A 17956-nucleotide genomic window follows, 5' to 3' on the forward strand; every position below is an offset into this window, starting at 1 on the left:
CGGTGTAAAAAAGTTACGCTGCGCCAAATACAGGTCCTCTTGGGTTTATTGAACTTTGCGTGCAAAGTGATACCCATGGGTCGCGTTTTTTCACGGAGGCTGTCGCTAGCGACGGTGGGTGTAAAGGAGCCGCATCATTTTATTAGAGTCACGCCCGGGATTCGAGGGGATTTACACACATGGAAAATCTTCTTGGAAGCGTTCAATGGGCACGTGGTGTGCCCTAAGGAAGAGTGGTCGGGTACAGGTCTTAGCCTGTCCGCGGACGCTGCAGGGTCTACCGGATTTGGGGTTATTTTCCGGAACCACTGGTGCAGGGAACCATGGCCAGTATCCTGGATAACTAAGCGGTGGAATCAAAACATTACTTTATTGGAGTTTTTCCCGTTGGTGGTGGCTGTGGAACTATGGGGTGAGGAGTTACAAGATCACAAAGTGTGTTTTTGGTCTGATAATGCTGCGGTGGTGCACATTATTAATCGGCAGTCTTCATCTTCCCCACCGGTGTTGGCACTCGTGAGACATGTGGTCTTGAGATGTTTACAGCGTAATATATATTTACGGTCAAAGCATGTGCCGGGATATAAAAATGTGGCAGCTGACGCGCTCTCTCGTTCGCAGATGGAGCGGTTCAGAGAGCGGCACCCTCAGGCGGATGCGTTGGGAGTACGCTGCCCGCTTTTCTTGTGGGATCTGGCAGAACAGAGCTGCTGAAGCTTGTCGAGTCATCCGTGACAGTGGGAACCTGGAAAAACTATAATGCGGTGTGGAAAAAATGGTTGTGTTGTACGGATGGCAGGGTAGCTGGGGGCGAGAGGGCCCGGTCAGCTACCCTGGATATGTTAGCGTCCCTACGGGCGGGACGGGCGTCGGTGGATGCGGCGAAAAAGCATCTTGCGGGCGTCGCCTTTTTGCTAAAGTTGCACGGGTTCAGAGACGTGACAAAAGAGTTCGTTTTTCGCCAGATAGTGCGCGGGTGGAAGAAAGAAAAGGCCGGCTCGGATGCCCGCCGCCCGATTACTTACCGGTTGTTGTGCAAGTTATTGGACACTTTGGAGGTCACGTGCTCCAACGGGTACGAGGTTTTACTGTTTAGGACGGCGTTCTTGCTGGCATTTTTTGCGGCGCTCAGGATCGGCGAGTTAGTCCCGAAGAGCAAGTTTATGCCGGGAGGTCTTATGTTTGACGATGTGGTAACGGTAGACGACGGGATACGGGTCAGGATTAAAAAATCAAAAACCGACGTTTTCGGTAGAGGTGAGTGGGTGCCGATCTCGCGGCTAGGCGCCGTTTGGTGCCCAGTAGATACGGTAGCCAGTTACATGGCAACAAGGCCGGCGGGGGAGCAGTTTTTGGTTCACGCGTCCGGCCTCCCCCTCACCAGGTTTCAGGTAACGGCGGGGTTAAAATCGGCTTTGAGGTCTGTGGGCCTCGATCCGAAGGAATTCGGAACCCACTCCTTCAGAATCGGTGCGGCCACGTCGGCAGATGCGGGTGGAATGAACGAAGACGGGGTAAAACGGCTTGGGAGATGGAAGTCCCAGGCATATAAGTCTTATGTGCGACCCGATCTGGCGGTGTGAGATTTAAGTTAGGGTCAAAAGGCCCCTCGTTTTTCTTTAAATGTGAGGCAGTGTCCTTCAAGTTGGTTGCCCTTGTTTTGTTTTTTCTTGTTTTTTATTTGCAGCAGCAGAACCGTGGAAGGTACACATAGTCGGGCATTCCTATATTCACTGGGCACAAAGGAGGGCAGCAGTACGCCCGTTGGGATCGGAGCTAGGCCTACCCGGAACATCCGTAACCTGGCACGGAGTCCGGGGGCTAAGATGGCCCGACATGTGGAAGCTTGTGGTGGACATAGCCAGAAGTACCCCCCGGAAAGTGGTGTTGGTGGTTCACGCCGGGGGGAATGATCTCGGGAAAGCAAAGACACGAGACCTGCTGGTCATCATGAAACAGGACTTACTGCGTTTTCGGGAATGTTTTAATGGATGCATCATCGTGTGGTCTGACATTGTCGCGAGGAGGCTCTGGAATGGAGCAAGGAGCCTGGAAGCGGTGGACAGAGCCAGGAGGCTGATCAACATGCGGATGTCGCAGTTTGTTCACTCTATCGGAGGGGTGGCGGTGCGCCATTGGGAGCTGGAAGAGAAGGAAAAGGGGGCATTGAGGAGGGACGGTGTTCACCTCAATGAGGTAGGGTTGGATACGTTCCTATCCGGCTTGCAGGATGGGGTCGAGAAAGCTTTAGCTCGGGTTGGTGGGGTGGGGACGGAATGAGCCGTAGTAACGCGGCACATCCCGTGTGGCCCGGATTTTTTGTCCATGCTGTGAGGAAGTAGAGGAGGGTTTGCAAGCCGAAGGAACGGGGCTTACAAACGTCCTCAGTGGACTGTTTATGGACTTTAAAGTTTTAGCATACGGACAGCATGGACGGTTTTTTCTATAAAGTTTTTCAATAAAGTTTTTTGATATTCGTTAATAAATAAAAGCTGTGGCCTACCCCACAATTGGCAGAAACAAGAAGTTGTAAGTATTGGTTATTTAGTAGATAAGTGAGCGGGTAAAGGATTGTGAGTGTTCCCAGTCTTGAATGCCGCGAGCTAACTAAGGATGCGGCACATGACTGGGAACAGGTACAGCAGGGGTTAAGTAGAGCGAGCAAAAGGGGGGTGGAGTTTAGACAGGAAGAGAAAGGGTGGGGGGGAGCGGAAGGAGCTCAGTCGTGAGACAGGAAGAGACGGGAGAAGACTGGAGAAGAGACACCCGCCCACCCGCCCTGGAGGGATAGGGGAGAGGTGGGATGGTTATGAAGGACTATCGTTGGAAGTTGTCACAGCTGTTTTTGGCCCGGATTTTTTGTCCATGCTGTGAGGAAGTAGAGGAGGGTTTGCAAGCCGAAGGAACGGGGCTTACAAACGTCCTCAGTGGACTGTTTATGGACTTTAAAGTTTTAGCATACGGACAGCATGGACGGTTTTTTCTATAAAGTTTTTCAATAAAGTTTTTTGATATTCGTTAATAAATAAAAGCTGTGGCCTACCCCACAATTGGCAGAAACAAGAAGTTGTAAGTATTGGTTATTTAGTAGATAAGTGAGCGGGTAAAGGATTGTGAGTGTTCCCAGTCTGTACCGATGGATCCTTTAAAATGTGGGAGCCCACTGGCCCCAAATGGTCAGCCCCTTGGAGGTCACGATACGTGAGGACTGCCCAGTGGTAACTCATGCAAAAGAATGGTAACGCCCTTTAATCCCTGTTATCTTGCTGTGTGTGATATCACATGTACGTCTCTGGCTGATTGTCTTGTAACATCATTTTTGTGTTTTTCTGTAAATAAGCTCTGCTCTTTTCAGAATTAAACTTCCAATTAATTAGTGAACCTCGTCAGTGTTAACAGGAAGCCATATCTCTAAAGACATAATTGTGGGTAATTAGCATTCGGGTCGACACCCGGCAATGTTTGTGATGGCAGCGTGTATTGTGTGAGCATTGTAGCGCTCTGGAGTGCACTAGAACCGGCAGGTGGATGATTTGAGCTTCCGCTTCGCATGCGTGCAGAAGCCTGGGAAAGCTGGATACAAATCAGCTGGTATTCTAACGACTTCAAGCTTGCAATCTCAGCTATATTGGGCACAGGGCTAAGCAGATTGCTGTAGAGTTGTGGCAGAAGGTGATGGTTGCTTGTCTGGTTGACGTGCAGAGTCCTGGAAAGTTGAGCATCAGTCACTCCACAATCTAGGCTTTCCCCTCGCAACGTGACAAGCAGCTCTAGATATGTACAGTGTATCAGTCTGGACTCCGTGCTGTTGAGCTCACAGAGCATTGTCTAGACTGGATACAACTGTAGTCACCACTGAGAACAGAGCTAGGCATGTACAAAGTTACTGCCTCTGAATGAAAACAAGGCTGTTCCTATGCGCTGACCACAAGCAGAGATCCTGAAAATGGTGGAGAATTGAAACAAGGTCTATTACAAAGCTGCAGAACTCTTCATCTGTGGTTGCACAAGCAGACATTTGTCATTCCAACGATTATCATGTCGTGCTGTCATTGTCCGCCTCACCTTCTGTGGTATCTGTACCTGTAGACCTTTGGCTCAGCTCACAGTTTGTTAATATGTAACCGTCAGACTGTGGGATCTAGCAGAGCAGCAGAGGTGAGCCGAGTAGTGAGGCACAGTGCACTATTCCCTGCACTCGGCTGTCATGGAGCTCCCATCCTTCCTCAGCCACCCTGCCTGGTTCCTCTGCTCGGTGGTCCTGGCCTTGGTTCTACGCCTGCAGCGGAAGGGAAGTTGGGAGGCCCGCAAGTGCCGCACTGATCTAACTGGGAAGACCACCATAGTAACTGGAGCCAACACTGGTGAGTAGTAGAGCTTCCATTCATCATACAGCGCTGCGGGATATGGTGGTGCTATAAACATGATGATTACTGATGAGGATTCCACAAAATGTTTCTACGCATGGACTATACTTACTCCTGAAGGCCAATACTGCAGACCATATTGAGGAGAAGTTGGTGAGCTACAGTGTCAAATGCCGCAGAGGATCAGTAGAGGGCGGTCGCCGTTCGATCTATCCATCAGAAGATCGTTTAACGCTTTAGTAAGAGCGGTTTTTGTAGACTCTAAAGGGTGAAACCAGACTGTAAGGGGTCAAGGAGAGAGTCATCTAAGGCTGGGTTCACACCACTGGATTCCTATTGCGGAATCCATGGTCAGTGTCCGCACGCAGGATCCGCAGCACGTTGCACGCACTGGAAGGTATGTGCTTTCACTTTTTCCTTCACACTCAAGGATATGAATTGCAATTTCCGCAAGTGGAGGAAAAACTGCAGCATGCTCTACTTTGCTGCGGATTCCTCATTGACGTCCTCCATAGAAATCAATGGAGGTCTTCCGACCTGCAGCCCATTTGTGATTAACATTGTGGATGGGACGCTGGTACCCGTGCCATCGGCTAGCGACAGTGTGGGAAATGCAAATATTTAGAAAAAAGAGGGACCAATTGGGAAGTGGACCCTAGGAGATACAGTAGAAAAGGGAATCAAAGGGAAAGAGGACCAGAGGAGGTGCAGGAGGGAAGGGGATCAAAGGGAAAGAGGACCAGAGGAGGTGCAGGAGGGATGGGGATCAAAGGGAAAGAGGACCAGAGGAGGTGCAGGAGGGATGGGAACCAATAGGGAAGTGGAGCAGAGGCAGTACATGAGAAAAGGGGATCAAAGGGGGAAAAGGACCAAAGGAGGTGCAGGAGGGAAGGGGATCATTAGGGAAGTGGAGCAGAGGCGGTACATGAGAAAAGGGGATCAAAGGGGGAAAAGGACCAAAGGAGGTGCAGGAGGGAAGGGGATCAAAGGGAAAGAGGAGATGTAGGAGGAAAGGGGATCAAAGGGAAAGAGGACCAGAGGAGGTGCAGGAGGAAAGGGGATCAAAGGGAAAGAGGACCAGAGGAGGTGCAGGAGGGAAGGGGATCAAAGGGAAAGAGGACCAGAGGAGGTGCAGGAGGGAAGGGGATCAAAGGGAAAGAGGACCAGAGGAGGTGCAGGAGAGTAGGGGTTCAAAGGGAAAGAGGACCAGAGGAGGTGCAGGAGGGTAGGGGTTCAAAGGGAAAGAGGACCAGAGGAGGTACAGGAGGGAAGGGGACCGTAGAAGGCACAGGAGAAAACAGGATCAAACGGGAAGAGGAGCATAGAAGGTGCAGGACAGGAGGGGATCAAACGGAAAGAGAACCAGAAGAGGCATGGGAGGGAAGGGGATCAAAGGGGAAGTAAACCAGAGAAGGCACAGGACAGAAGGGGATTAATGGGGAAGAAGACCAGAAGAGATGCGGGAGAGAAATAGATCAATAGGGAAATAGATGGTTGCATATTTCATAGGATGCGGCAAGATATCAGTGATACGTTGATTATGCAGGTTAGGACCAGGATAAACACAGTAGTCGGGGTGAGGCGTTTAAAAAATGCTTAAAGCATTTGTGCACGAATGAAGTTAGATGATGTACATTTGCACACGTGTCTGAGCACAGTCCTGTACTTTTTGCACACGCAGGGCCAGTTCACATGCGTGTGCGACACATACTTTATGTGGATTTAAAGGCTATTAACCTAATGAGGTTGTTAGCGCAATTGCGCTGTTCGATATACTGTGGGTGCCATATTAGATATGAATGATATGAGCTCGGAGACCCCAATGGGAGGCATGCATTATAGAGTGGGAACCACAGGACATCTGCCTTTATTTTGATGGGAAAGGATTTATATTGTCATTGAAACAAAGGAAGGTGTGACATTCAGATACATTATTACAGATTCTGTGCTGATAGGTCATTTTCAGGGGGAGGGGTTATGATGTAACATTTTAGCCAGAAGAGGGTGAGGAGATTAGCAGACATGCTCAGCAAAGATTTTGCCACATGGCACAATTAGCAATTGGTTCAAATTGTTTTTCTTTTAAACTGCAAAGAATGATCATTTCTGTTGCCTGCTGTGGTCGGATCTGCTGATTGAACTAATGTAATGCCAGTCTGTGTGTTCTTCTATTTCACACCTGTAGTGGCCTGGAAATAGGCTCTACATAGCACTGTTTAGTTATGGGGACCAATGATATAATAACCAGCCCTAGGGTTTAATCTGAGTCAGTTTACACAAGGGATGCAGGTAGCCTAGCAACCAGTTAGGACGTTATCTGCACAAGATGTGAGCCATGCCCCTGCAGTGACCACCGCGGCTCACCTCCTCCCGGCGTCTTCTTCGCTCTATGTGCCGGCTGCCGCCTAGCTGGCACATACCCAGCCCAGCTGGCATGTCAGCCGTGAATTCTCTCTGCGGGCCCCCGCGAGGCTCGCACAGAAATAGGACATGCAGCGATTTGTTTACCGCGCGATTTTTCATGCGGTCAAATCACGGGCGTCTGCATAGGATTGCATTATCTAATGCAATGCCATGGCAGCGGGCGGCAATTCTACAGGACAGCCCACCAGGTTATTTCTGTGTGCAGGAGGCCAGAGGGAGACAAAGAAACAAAGAGATATAAATACAAAGAAGGACAGAGAGAAGACATCCAGAGTAAGCTGCCGGTGTATGAGGAGTTAGACACAGGGGCTACATTGTTGCAATTTGTGTATCAGTCATCATGCACTGAATGGGATGAAGTAAACCCCTCGTCTCACCGCCTTATTTAATAATACCGGTTTTACAAAATCTCTGGCTCCGTGTATTATTCCACACCTCACCAATCACAACGACAACCGGCGTCCGAACAAAACAAATCACAATTAATTGCCCGCCACAAAGAATAATAAAATTAGCGCTCACCATAGCGCTTTGTGGCAGCATGATACGCTTCTCTGCTGGTATCTTCTGCTGATTCATATGGGATGGGGGGGGGGGTGTTACACAAGAGGGTCTCCATCTTACAGATACACAGCTGAACAACAGATAATACACATACAAAATGGTGACCATCTCCATCATCTCCCACAAGATGCACTGTGGGGGGACCTGCTTACCTGTCCAGCGTCCTCCGCATTCTCCCTTCTGCCTCCCGGCTCGGCGATCCTGTGACCGCTGGGGTCAGGTGGCACCCGGCGGTCACATGATCGCTGGGACGGGAGGCAGAAGGGAGAATGCGGAAGACGCCGGACAGGTAAACAGGTCCCCCCACGGTGCAGGCTCCCAGCGTTTATGTGATCGCTGGGGGTCAGGTAACACCGGCGTTCACATGATCGCCGGCCGGAATCTCTCTGCATTACATAGCGCTAATTGAGCGCTATGTAATGTGTAAAGGAGAAGGCAGAAAGGGTTAAAAACCCTTTCTGCCTTCTCCTCGGGGGTCCTCGATGAGGATCAGTGCAGGAGTGCATCTGAACCCAATGTGTCTGACGATCGATGTGTCTGATGATCAGGTGCAGATGCACTCCTGCACTGCAGTGTCGGGCCTGTCCCGACATCGGAGCTGTGGAGGGAAAGGTGATGTCAGGGCAGGCCCGACATTGGATTGGAAAGGGTTAAAGGTCCCGTCCTTGAAGCTGGCGCCGCGTTATGTGGGGCCCTTTGTTGTCACTCGTGTAGTGAATCCTCTGCCTATAAACTGGACATATCAGCTACATGGAGGGTTCACAGGGTCTTTCATCAGTCTTTATTGAAACCTTTTGTCCCTTTGGTGATGGGCACGGATGGAAATTCTGCGGGAAATCCTGCAGCGGAATTTCCGCCCGTGTGCAGGGGGCCTTAAGAATGTCTTCCTTCCCCGCCAACCAGGAGCGATTAGTACAAATTGTGCTAGAAAGTTGCAGAACTGCCATCAAGGCACCAAATACATTAGATGGAAGGAGGTGACGACCGAGCAACTGTGAAACAATCCGTGCGCCGACATACAGAGGACAAATGAGCGTTCATGGCCACACAATCTTTACTTATCCGATAGTCTTGTCTCCCATAAGTGGTGCCAGAGGCGTCCGACAGCCCCTTATTATAATAACCTGCATGGGGGGACAATGAGACGTTACTAACTGATTGTCCGCCGTTCCTCCCGCTCTCCAACAGGCATCGGAAAACAGGTGGCCTTGGACTTTGCCAGAAGGAATGCCCGTGTGATCTTGGCATGTCGTAGCCGTGAGCGAGGGCAGAAAGCGGTGGAAGAGATCAAGAAGGAGACCGGAAACAAGAAGGTCATCCTCAGTATCCTAGACACCAGCAGCATGGCGTCTGTCCGAGCATTCGCCGAACGCATCCTAAGTGAAGAGAAGAGACTGGATGTCCTGGTCAACAATGCTGGGGTCTCAGGTACTTTGTGCTGGAGTGCATGGTGCCCACGTGCTCCCCGCTGGTATACATGGTGCCCAGGTGTTCCCCCCTGGTATACATGGTGCCCAGGTGCTCCCCGCTGGCATACATGGTGCCCAGGTGCTCCCGCTGGCGTGCATGGTGCCCAGGTGCTCCCCGCTGGCGTGCATGGTGCCCAGGTGCTCCCCGCTGGAGTGCATGGTGCCCAGGTACTTTGTGCTGGAGTGCATGGTGCCCAGGTGCTCCCCGCTGGTATACATGGTGCGCAGATGTTCCTCGCTGGTATACATGGTGCCCAGGTGCGCCCCGCTGGCATACATGGTGCCTGTCACGTCTGTGTGGCACATGAGCACCACGCTCAGCACGTATGCAGGGTGATGCTCACACTACTGCAGTTGTAACACTCTGCACTGTAGAACAGTGCGTGCCACACCAGAAACCTGAATCCAGTGTGTAAAGCCCGTGTGGCACAAAAGCACGGCGCAGGGCAGCACTATGCAGATCAGTAGCACCACTCCAGGGGGAAAGGAAGCCTGGCCCTAACCTAACAGGGAGGTGACAGGTCGCTGCCTAAATCAGGGTCATCACCTCTATAAAAGGCGGCCCGGTGGTCTTTCTGGGCCCTGATAGTCCCTATAGGAACCCCTGGAGAGATGAACCGACACCCCAAAGCAACAATAATAATGGAAACCAAAATACAACTGATGACAAGCAAACAGCACTTATCTAAATCTGTAGCAATTCACCCGGCCTAGAGGAACACCAGACTCCAGCCTATCCTCTAGAGAATGGAATAAGCAGCACTGATCACCAGGAGTGGTGAGAATATATAGTCCCTCTGCACCTGAACACTGGCAGAGTGTCTAGAAAACCGCACCTCCAGCCTACTCCCAGGCATGGCTAATCCAGCATGCATCCATGCAGCAAAGACACACAGCACTAGCAGATTCTGCACAAGGTGCATTAACCCTTGACCTGCATAACAAGGCAAAAGGTCTTTGCCTGTGTTGAAATCACCATGCCACGATGTTGTCGTGACCGACAAGCTCCAACAATGCCCAGGGGCTCCCTGCTGGTATACATGGTGCCCAGGTGTTCCACGCTGGTATACATGGTGCCCAGGTGTTCCACGCTGGTATACATGGTGCCCAGGTGTTCCACGCTGGTATACTTGGTGCCCAGGTGTTCCACGCTGGTATACTTGGTGCCCAGGTGTTCCACGCTGGTATACTTGGTGCCCAGGTGTTCCACGCTGGTATACATGGTGCCCAGGTGTTCCACGCTGGTATACTTGGTGCCCAGGTGTTCCACGCTGGTATACTTGGTGCCCAGGTGTTCCACGCTGGTATACTTGGTGCCCAGGTGTTCCACGCTGGTATACATGGTGCCCAGGTGCTCCCCGCTGGTATACATGGTGCCCAGGTGCTCCCCGCTGGTATACATGGTGCCCAGGTGCTCCCCGCTGGTATACATGGTGCCCAGGTGCTCCCCGCAGGCACACATGGTGCCCAGGTGCTCCCCGCAGGCACACATGGTGCCCAGGTGCTCCCCGCAGGCACACATGGCGCCCAGGTGCTCCCCGCAGGCACACATGGCGCCCAGGTGCTTCCCGCAGGCACACATGGCGCCCAGGTGCTCCCCGCAGGCACACATGGCGCCCAGGTGCTCCCCGCTGGCACACATGGTGCTGCATGCCAACACATAGACACGCTTAATTGTAAATAGGAGCTAATGATGGACCGCGGGCGCAACCCTTGTAACCCAAATTCTTCCTTACTAATTAGAGTATAGCCGGCACAATTGACGCCTTTCGGGGACGCCGCCCCTTCTTCAGAAATGGCCGAATGGAAATACTGATAAAACAAATGGAAAGTCAAAGAAAGAAGAGACAAAAATGACATCAGTGAGTAGGAGCATTAGAGAATTACATCTTGTTTAACCCTCCGAGTACAAAAACTTCATGAAATAAAGAAACAAAACAGAAGAATAAATCTGTAAATTAGTAATTAAAATAAAATATTATAGTGATAGAAAGACTCGCCGCTCTGCCGCCGGGCCGGCCGGTGAGGGAAGAGTTAATATCCGGGGAAAATAAGCGATATTTATGTATAATGCCTTCTGTATTGGTAAGAAATATCTGGGACACAATATAGTCAGGGGCGGCTGCTAGAATACTAGAATGCCCATACAGAACGGAGTGACCGCAAACACGGCATCATAGAAGTGGAGGGCGTCGGGGCCGAGGGGGGCGGACGTAAAATAAAGAGGAAAATGCCGAGGGGGGGGGGGGGTGACTAATGAATATAGCCGTATACATGCCCTCCCCCGCTGCTAACCAGTCCTACCCGGCAGCTAAACCCGACCCGGCTCAGGCGCAGATATCCCTGTGGGATAGGACCAGCGCCTAAACCAATGCTGAGACCATTCATAGCGTTATTCCAGGGGTTACAATCTACTAATTCCCGGCTGCTCTGATTGGCTTTCCTTTTGTCTCTTGTTCTCCTTTCCTTCTAATCTCCATTTTTTATGTTTCGCTCCGGTCATTTCTGAAGAAGGGGCGGCGTCCCCGAAACGCGTTATTTGTGCCGGCTATAATCTAGTTAATAAAGAAGAATTTGGGTTAATCTGTGATAGACATGATAATTATTTAATATAAAATGTCTATTGATGTTGTAATGACTTTCAGCTCTGAGGAGTTCAAAGGACACACACAATCTAATCATGGTATTTGCTAGCCAATGGATGGGTGATGTATTTGCTCTAAATACATCGAAGTTGCTCAACCAGTTTCTAAGAAGTTAAAGGGCCATAGTGTCGTGTATATCCTGTGTGTTTACCTAGGCCCCCTTCCACTCTTCAAACACAAGCTAGTTAAACACATCTTGTCAACTACACAGAATTCCTTAAGGTTGTCTGCATGCTAAAGAATACAAAGTCCATACTATGGCGGACGTGAGAGAGGGTGGGCAGAGAGGTGGGCAGAGAGGTGGGGGATTCTGTATGATCCGACAAATGAGAATCCTATATGTTACTGATGTAACCTGTTGCACGCCCATTGTGTGTCTGTACAATAAAAGGCCCTGTCTGGCTGTTTCTGGACGGAGAGCCATTTTTAACATGAGATTCATACCTTGTGTTTGACTTGGTCAGTGTGCGCATACTGCTTCCACACAATTAGGAAAGCGACAAAATACCCCAAAGCCTGCTGGAGAAAACCGTAATCCAGCACAATTGGCGTCCCTCGGTGGGCGAGTGGATCTGTGAGGTCACAGCCTGGAACGTACAGAGATCGGCAGATGGCACGCAGAACTCAGGGGCCCGAAAATCTACAGAACACGGTAAGATTGCTTTATCTACCTGTGTCAAAGCTGGGTTCTGACTGCTTTTCTGCCTGTTCCTGAGCCAGACTGGACCTTCACTGAAAGACAGGTAATAACTCTAGTTCTGTCCACTCGGGAAAATCACCACGTTACCTGTCTAGGGGTATTTTGTACGCTGTGTATGCTGTTATGTCTGAGACGGTTAAAAATTGTGTATGCAAGACCAAGAGACAAATTCTGTGAGGGTTAATGTGTCGGGAGGGCGGACTCGGCTGTTTAAGTCTGAGGGAACACGCCAGTGACACGTGCTCCTAGGTAAAACTAGTGTGAGGTTAGGAAGATTTATGATACGTATACTTACCATATGATTGAGCGTGTTATGTTCTCATATGTGAAAAGGTATTTACGGGTGAATATAGCCGTGCTTTGTGACGGCTGAAGCTCCAGAATATTGTTGAGGTTTTGGTCATTGAAAATAATCGTCAGTCTCTGTGTATAGCTAAATGTCCTGTCTAGATCGTGTACAAGAAGTGCTCTTGGGGATTACTAGACGGTGGGTTGATATAAAGGTAGATGAGATATATACCTTGGGTTGATATAAAGGTGGATATATATATATACCTTGAGCCGTTGTGGGTATTCTCCAGTAATCCCGTCTGTCTGCTATTATAGAAAGAATGTGCAGTGTTGATTATTGGGGGAGGGGTGCTGGTAAGAGAGTGGACTGAAGTTAAGCCACTAAGAGCACTTCTCAATTAACCCTTTCTGTTTACTTTGTCTTTCCCTGTGTTTTATAGAATTAATGCGTATTGTAATCTGAGTGGGAAAGAAGGGTTATATGGGAAGGATTTGAAGAAAGCAGATTTTACAAAAGAAACAGTACTGTGTGCAGAAACTTTGAATAGAATAGAATAAGCAGGTAGCATAGAGTTGAGCAAAGTGAGCAAGGACAAAGGTCATAGAGCTTGTGATTTGGTTACTGAACAATGGGAAAGGATCAGGAAAAGTTGCAGAAAGAAATGTTAGGTCATGGACAGATAAGATAGGCTGTAGAAAGTTTTCAGAAGATGAGCAGGAAGCCTAGCAGAAAGAAAGGTGTTTTTAGATTGCTAGAAGGAGGTATAATGTAGTTGAGAGATTGAAGAGGGGAAAGCATGTAGGGGGGGTATGTGTATTGCTTATGAACAATGTAATGTCTTTGTGTTGACTGCGGCCCCTCCCTGTAATGGCGGCCGTGCTTGCAATGTTTACAATCCAACATAGTGTGACTCTGCAGTAAATGTAGTGAGGCCTGCCCCCACCCTGAAGTTACTTCCCCCCATGTGCTCACTTTCAGGGTGTGTGATGTTACTTCCGGTCCCTCCCCATCCGGGACAGGACCTGGCCCCGCCCCTTCCTCCTCCAGCAGCCATCTTGCCTCACCTGGAAGTGCTGCTGCCCCTGGCCCCGCCCGTTCCTCCGGCAGCCATTTTGCCTCACTTGGGAGATTTGTAGCCCCGCCCCTTTCTGCCTCTGGCGGCCATTTTGCTGCATTTGGGAAGCCTATATTTCCCAATGCCACTGTATCCAGTGCTGACATCATGATTGTCTGAAGTAAGGTTTTGTTTGACCAGACTTTGTTACGCTCCAAGATGTGGCCACTTTGGATGTGTGATAAGTTCAGGGAAACAAACCTTTGTGGAGACGCAGCTTGGGACATAGTAGATGACTAAGCTGGTTTATAGTGCATGGAAGATTGGAGTTGATGCATGGGGGGCAGAGACCAGGAATACATGACAGGGGACGCTCTCTCATGTTCCCAGGGGCTCTGTTTTCCACTGCCCGCTTCTCCAATGGATACTCAGACAGATGATGTTATGGAAGGCTCCTACAGATGGAATAATTTCACTATAGTCACCCAGCAAACTTTTTCATGCAATTTGGTGAAGTAATTTTACTTTTTATGTGAAGAAAGAGGGACTGAATTGCCCAGAGTAGGATGTTAATTCATCCGTATTCTTTAGTTTTTCTTTAAGTCTTTTGTATATTCTAGTGTCAGTCTACACTGAAGCTATAATTATATTCCGACAGGAGAGTAAAAGCTAAACGCTGGCCATACCCTGAAATACTATTACACTGGGTGACGTAAAATTTTACTTGTGTTGCGCCCCCTTGTGTTAAAAAATGCTAACTGCAACCGGGAAAAAAAAAAAAATCTAAAGGAGATTTTCGCTCAGACTTCGCTGCATACAATGTCACCTTGACCTACAAAGTGCTTGTTTTTGTGCCTCTTGGTTTACTAGTTTGAACGCAATGACTCTTTTTCCATTGAGTATTGCGGTTCAAAAGGGGGGAGGCATAGGTGATCTGGGTCATAGATGATCTAGGTGTTGTAGATCAGCTATTGGGTTTGGAAAAAAAATAAATGATTTTGTGCTACAAGATTCCGAGCCATGTGAAATAGAACATCAGAACGATTATTTAGTACTAATACAGTAAGAAACTGCAGATATGCAAACAGTTATCAGAACCTCTGTTGATAATGCATATGTTGAGCTTTTTGCAGATGGTACCAGGGTGAGGATTGATGACTCCACATCGGATATGCAGTGGTCACACAACAAGATGTCCTAGAAGCAGAAGCTCTGCCTCCGCATGTCACAGTACAATAAGCGGAATGGAAGGCCCTCACTGAGGCGTGTAGAGTGGCGAGAGGTAAGACCGGCAATCCTTTACACTGACTCCTGGTATGCATTTGGCATAGCTCATGATTACGGCCCAATATGGAAGGCCAGACAGTTTTTTACCTTAGCAGGACAACCAATTGAGAATGGTGCAACGGTACAGAGTCGCATGGAGGCCCTACTTCTACCTGACAAAGTTGAGAGTTCGCACCGATTCCTACACTGGAGAGGCGAGAGACGACACACTCGCTGACAGCGCAGCAAAGGCAGCGGCCCTCAAGCCGTGGAAGAAAGAAGAAAGATACTGACAGCATGAGTCAGTGGCAAAAAACTTTGGACATTGACAAAAATTTGGACTTTGATATGCTAAAGACTTTTACAGTTACCAGCCAGCAAGGAAGGAAAGAATAAATGGACTAATATGGGAGCAGCAGAAACAGGACAGCGTGTGGTGAACAGTCAACAGCACTTGCCCACCACAGTTCCTGTATCCCATGATGGCCCAGCTGATGGACGCAAAGACCCACCTAGTAAAGCAGTAATGACGACGACGCTTGAAAGAGGTTGGGCGACTTCTAGGTTCTCTGTAGCTGCTGCATCATTTGTCCGGTTTAGCATGATCTATGCCATGGGTAAGTCAGGGCAGAAGTAAATTTGCCACATCACACTTGCCGGGACCACTCTACCCATTTCAGGGATTGCAAATTGACTACGTTCAGCTCCCACTTGTTGGGAAGTATGACTACGTGCTTGTTGTTGTTGATGTCTTTGCAGGTTGGAGGCCGACCCTGTCACCAAGGCAAACAAGTAGGTAACCGCAAAGAAGCTCATGAACGAGGTAAACTGTGAATATGGGGTACCAGAAGTGATTCAGAGTCAGACAGAGGTATAAACTTCGCAGGTGAATGTAACATGTCATGTCTGCTCTGGGTGTATCCCAGGCCTTTTACATATTGTACCACCTTTAGTGTAGTGGAAAGGTGGAGAGACGTAGTGGCACGCTAAAAAGTAAGATACTTAAAAATGACGCCACTTTGGAAAGACTGTCATCCAATAGCCTTATACAGTGTTAGATATGAACCCAGGGGGGATTATACATTATCTCCCTACGAGATTGTTTGGGCTAGCCCCAAGGCTAGGTCGTTACTATCCTCAGTGGTTACAATTACAATCTGATGTGTTGACTGAGTATGTGATTTCCGTTGTTAAAGAACTAACCAAAGCCTATGCACAGGTGTTCTCTTCCAGACTCAGAGGCAGACACTGGGACACATATCTTGCAGCCTGGGGATTGGGTGTGCTTCAAGAAGTTCCCCAGGAAGCACCCTGCTGAGCCCCGATTTGATGGCCCCTACCAGGTGCTTCTGACTACTGCCACAGCTGTGAAACTAGCCGAAAGACTTACATGGATCCATGCTTCATACTGTAAGAAAGCTTCAGATCCGGGAGACCAGTCTTAAGTTGTGCCAAAGACATTACTCTGGTTAGGGCTAGTGAGAGAGGAGGGTGGCAACTGGAATCCTTAGTCGGAAGAATATGAGGGTATGGTTACCTTCTAGTATAACTCGTCCAATGCTCAAGTAGCCGCATACTCCTTCGACTATTGTACTGTGGTCCCGTGTCTAGGCGCAAGATCCCACCGCAGGCCAGATTTAGCTCAGTCCAGCTGGTTATATGACTTATATACCCGGGGAATACAATATGTTTGCGCCACTGATAACGTCTGGGGAGAAGACTGCCGTTATTGGGGATTAGTGGGATGGAACGCAGGAACAAACTAGTCCTATAAACCGCGAAGTGCCTTAAATAAGAAAGATAAGAGCGGGAAATCCCTAATTAGTCGTATAACCCTCCTTGAGAGTAATAAGGACAGCAGGTATTGGAAGGCTGAACTTAGTATGCTGCTTGGTTTTAATGCAGTTGTTACATTAACCATGGGAGATCCAAGCCCGGGGGACGGGGAGACTTATAGTCTGGGGACATACCGGTACGGGAGGATAGATCCCTTAGGGAAGTTTAAAATAAGGGGTATGGTAGATGCAGCCGAATGGAAGCCTTCACTTAGTCCCGTGCCCATAATTAACCCCCTCCGCCGTAAGATAAAGACCTTGACGAACATGATGATCATAGCCGACCCTACCTTTTGAGGACACCTTGACAGTAGCGACTGGCTACTCTGACCAGAATCTCTGGTTGGAGTTGATGAGGTACAATGCTAACAGGAGCAACAAGTCTAACTGTTGCGTGTGCGGTAGTGCCCGACCACACTCGGGGATGGTCCCCCTAAATCTCCCTGTAGATGCTGAAGAGTGGTTTATTAGTCTCTTCACGAACATTTCCGCTAATTACACTGTCCGTGAGAAATGGAAGAAGGAATACTCTATAACTACTTAAGTGTTTTGCACCGGAGAGAGTATTACTGACTACCCTGGAAACTACACCTGCTGGGCAAATAGGCAGGGTGGAGGGAGATTTTTGGGGAACTCACCAACGGGTATTGCTCCTCCTACAGTATGATAGGAGGGGAATAGATGCAGAATCAGGTCCAGTCCTTAGGAGACGTTTACTGGCTTTGTGGAGACATGAGGTAGAGGACCCGCCTGGAGGGTAATTGGACAGGGGAGTGTGCCTTAGTAAAGCCCTTATGCTCCTCCACATCCTGTCAGACACCAACGTTTCCCTTGTTTGAAAAAGATGAAGAGCCAGTTCCGATAATGCCAACCACGTACGCTACCAAAGAAAAGGAGAAATGTACTAGTACTGCGCCTGCCCCGATCTCCTAAGATGGATTGTCAGTGGAATTCCCATTTGCCTAGGGATAGTGCAGAAGACCTTAGGTTCCGGCGAGGGCACACCCTGTGGGGTGTTAACTTGTACAGATAGAGGGTATGGATGCCCGGAAATGAGCCCAGGGAATCCATGGCCTCCCTCTGAGGTGAGGTAGGGATCCCCCCCCCTCCTAGGAGTAGGGACTTACGGGCAGTGGGAAAGCCCTGACGCAAGGGTGAGGCGACTTGGACGTGTTCACCATTAGGACTATCTCCAGGAGGGACATTGGTGTGGGTGAAGATTAGGGAGTCCCACGCCGTGCGTACCTGTGTACGCTACTAGTATTGTAACATTATGCTAGAGCGAGAAGAGAGACCCCTGGTGGTAGTTTTGATCTACACGTGTACATTGACGTCATAGG

General features: G+C 49.2%; 1 protein-coding gene across 1 annotated transcript in view; it reads left to right on the forward strand.

Annotated features, from left to right (window-relative positions):
* Positions 1-4176: 4176 nt before the first annotated feature.
* Positions 4177-17956, forward strand: part of LOC136572332 (retinol dehydrogenase 12-like) — a 34953-nt gene continuing 21173 nt past the window's right edge. Inside the window, exons 1-2 of the mRNA XM_066572828.1 lie at positions 4177-4364; positions 8544-8783. Coding sequence (XP_066428925.1) covers positions 4208-4364; positions 8544-8783 — 397 coding nt within the window. The 5' untranslated portion in view covers positions 4177-4207. The remainder of the gene's footprint in view (positions 4365-8543; positions 8784-17956) is intronic.

This window comes from Eleutherodactylus coqui, chromosome 7, assembly GCF_035609145.1.
Source record: "Eleutherodactylus coqui strain aEleCoq1 chromosome 7, aEleCoq1.hap1, whole genome shotgun sequence".
In the NCBI taxonomy this organism is placed as follows: Eukaryota; Metazoa; Chordata; class Amphibia; order Anura; family Eleutherodactylidae; genus Eleutherodactylus; species Eleutherodactylus coqui.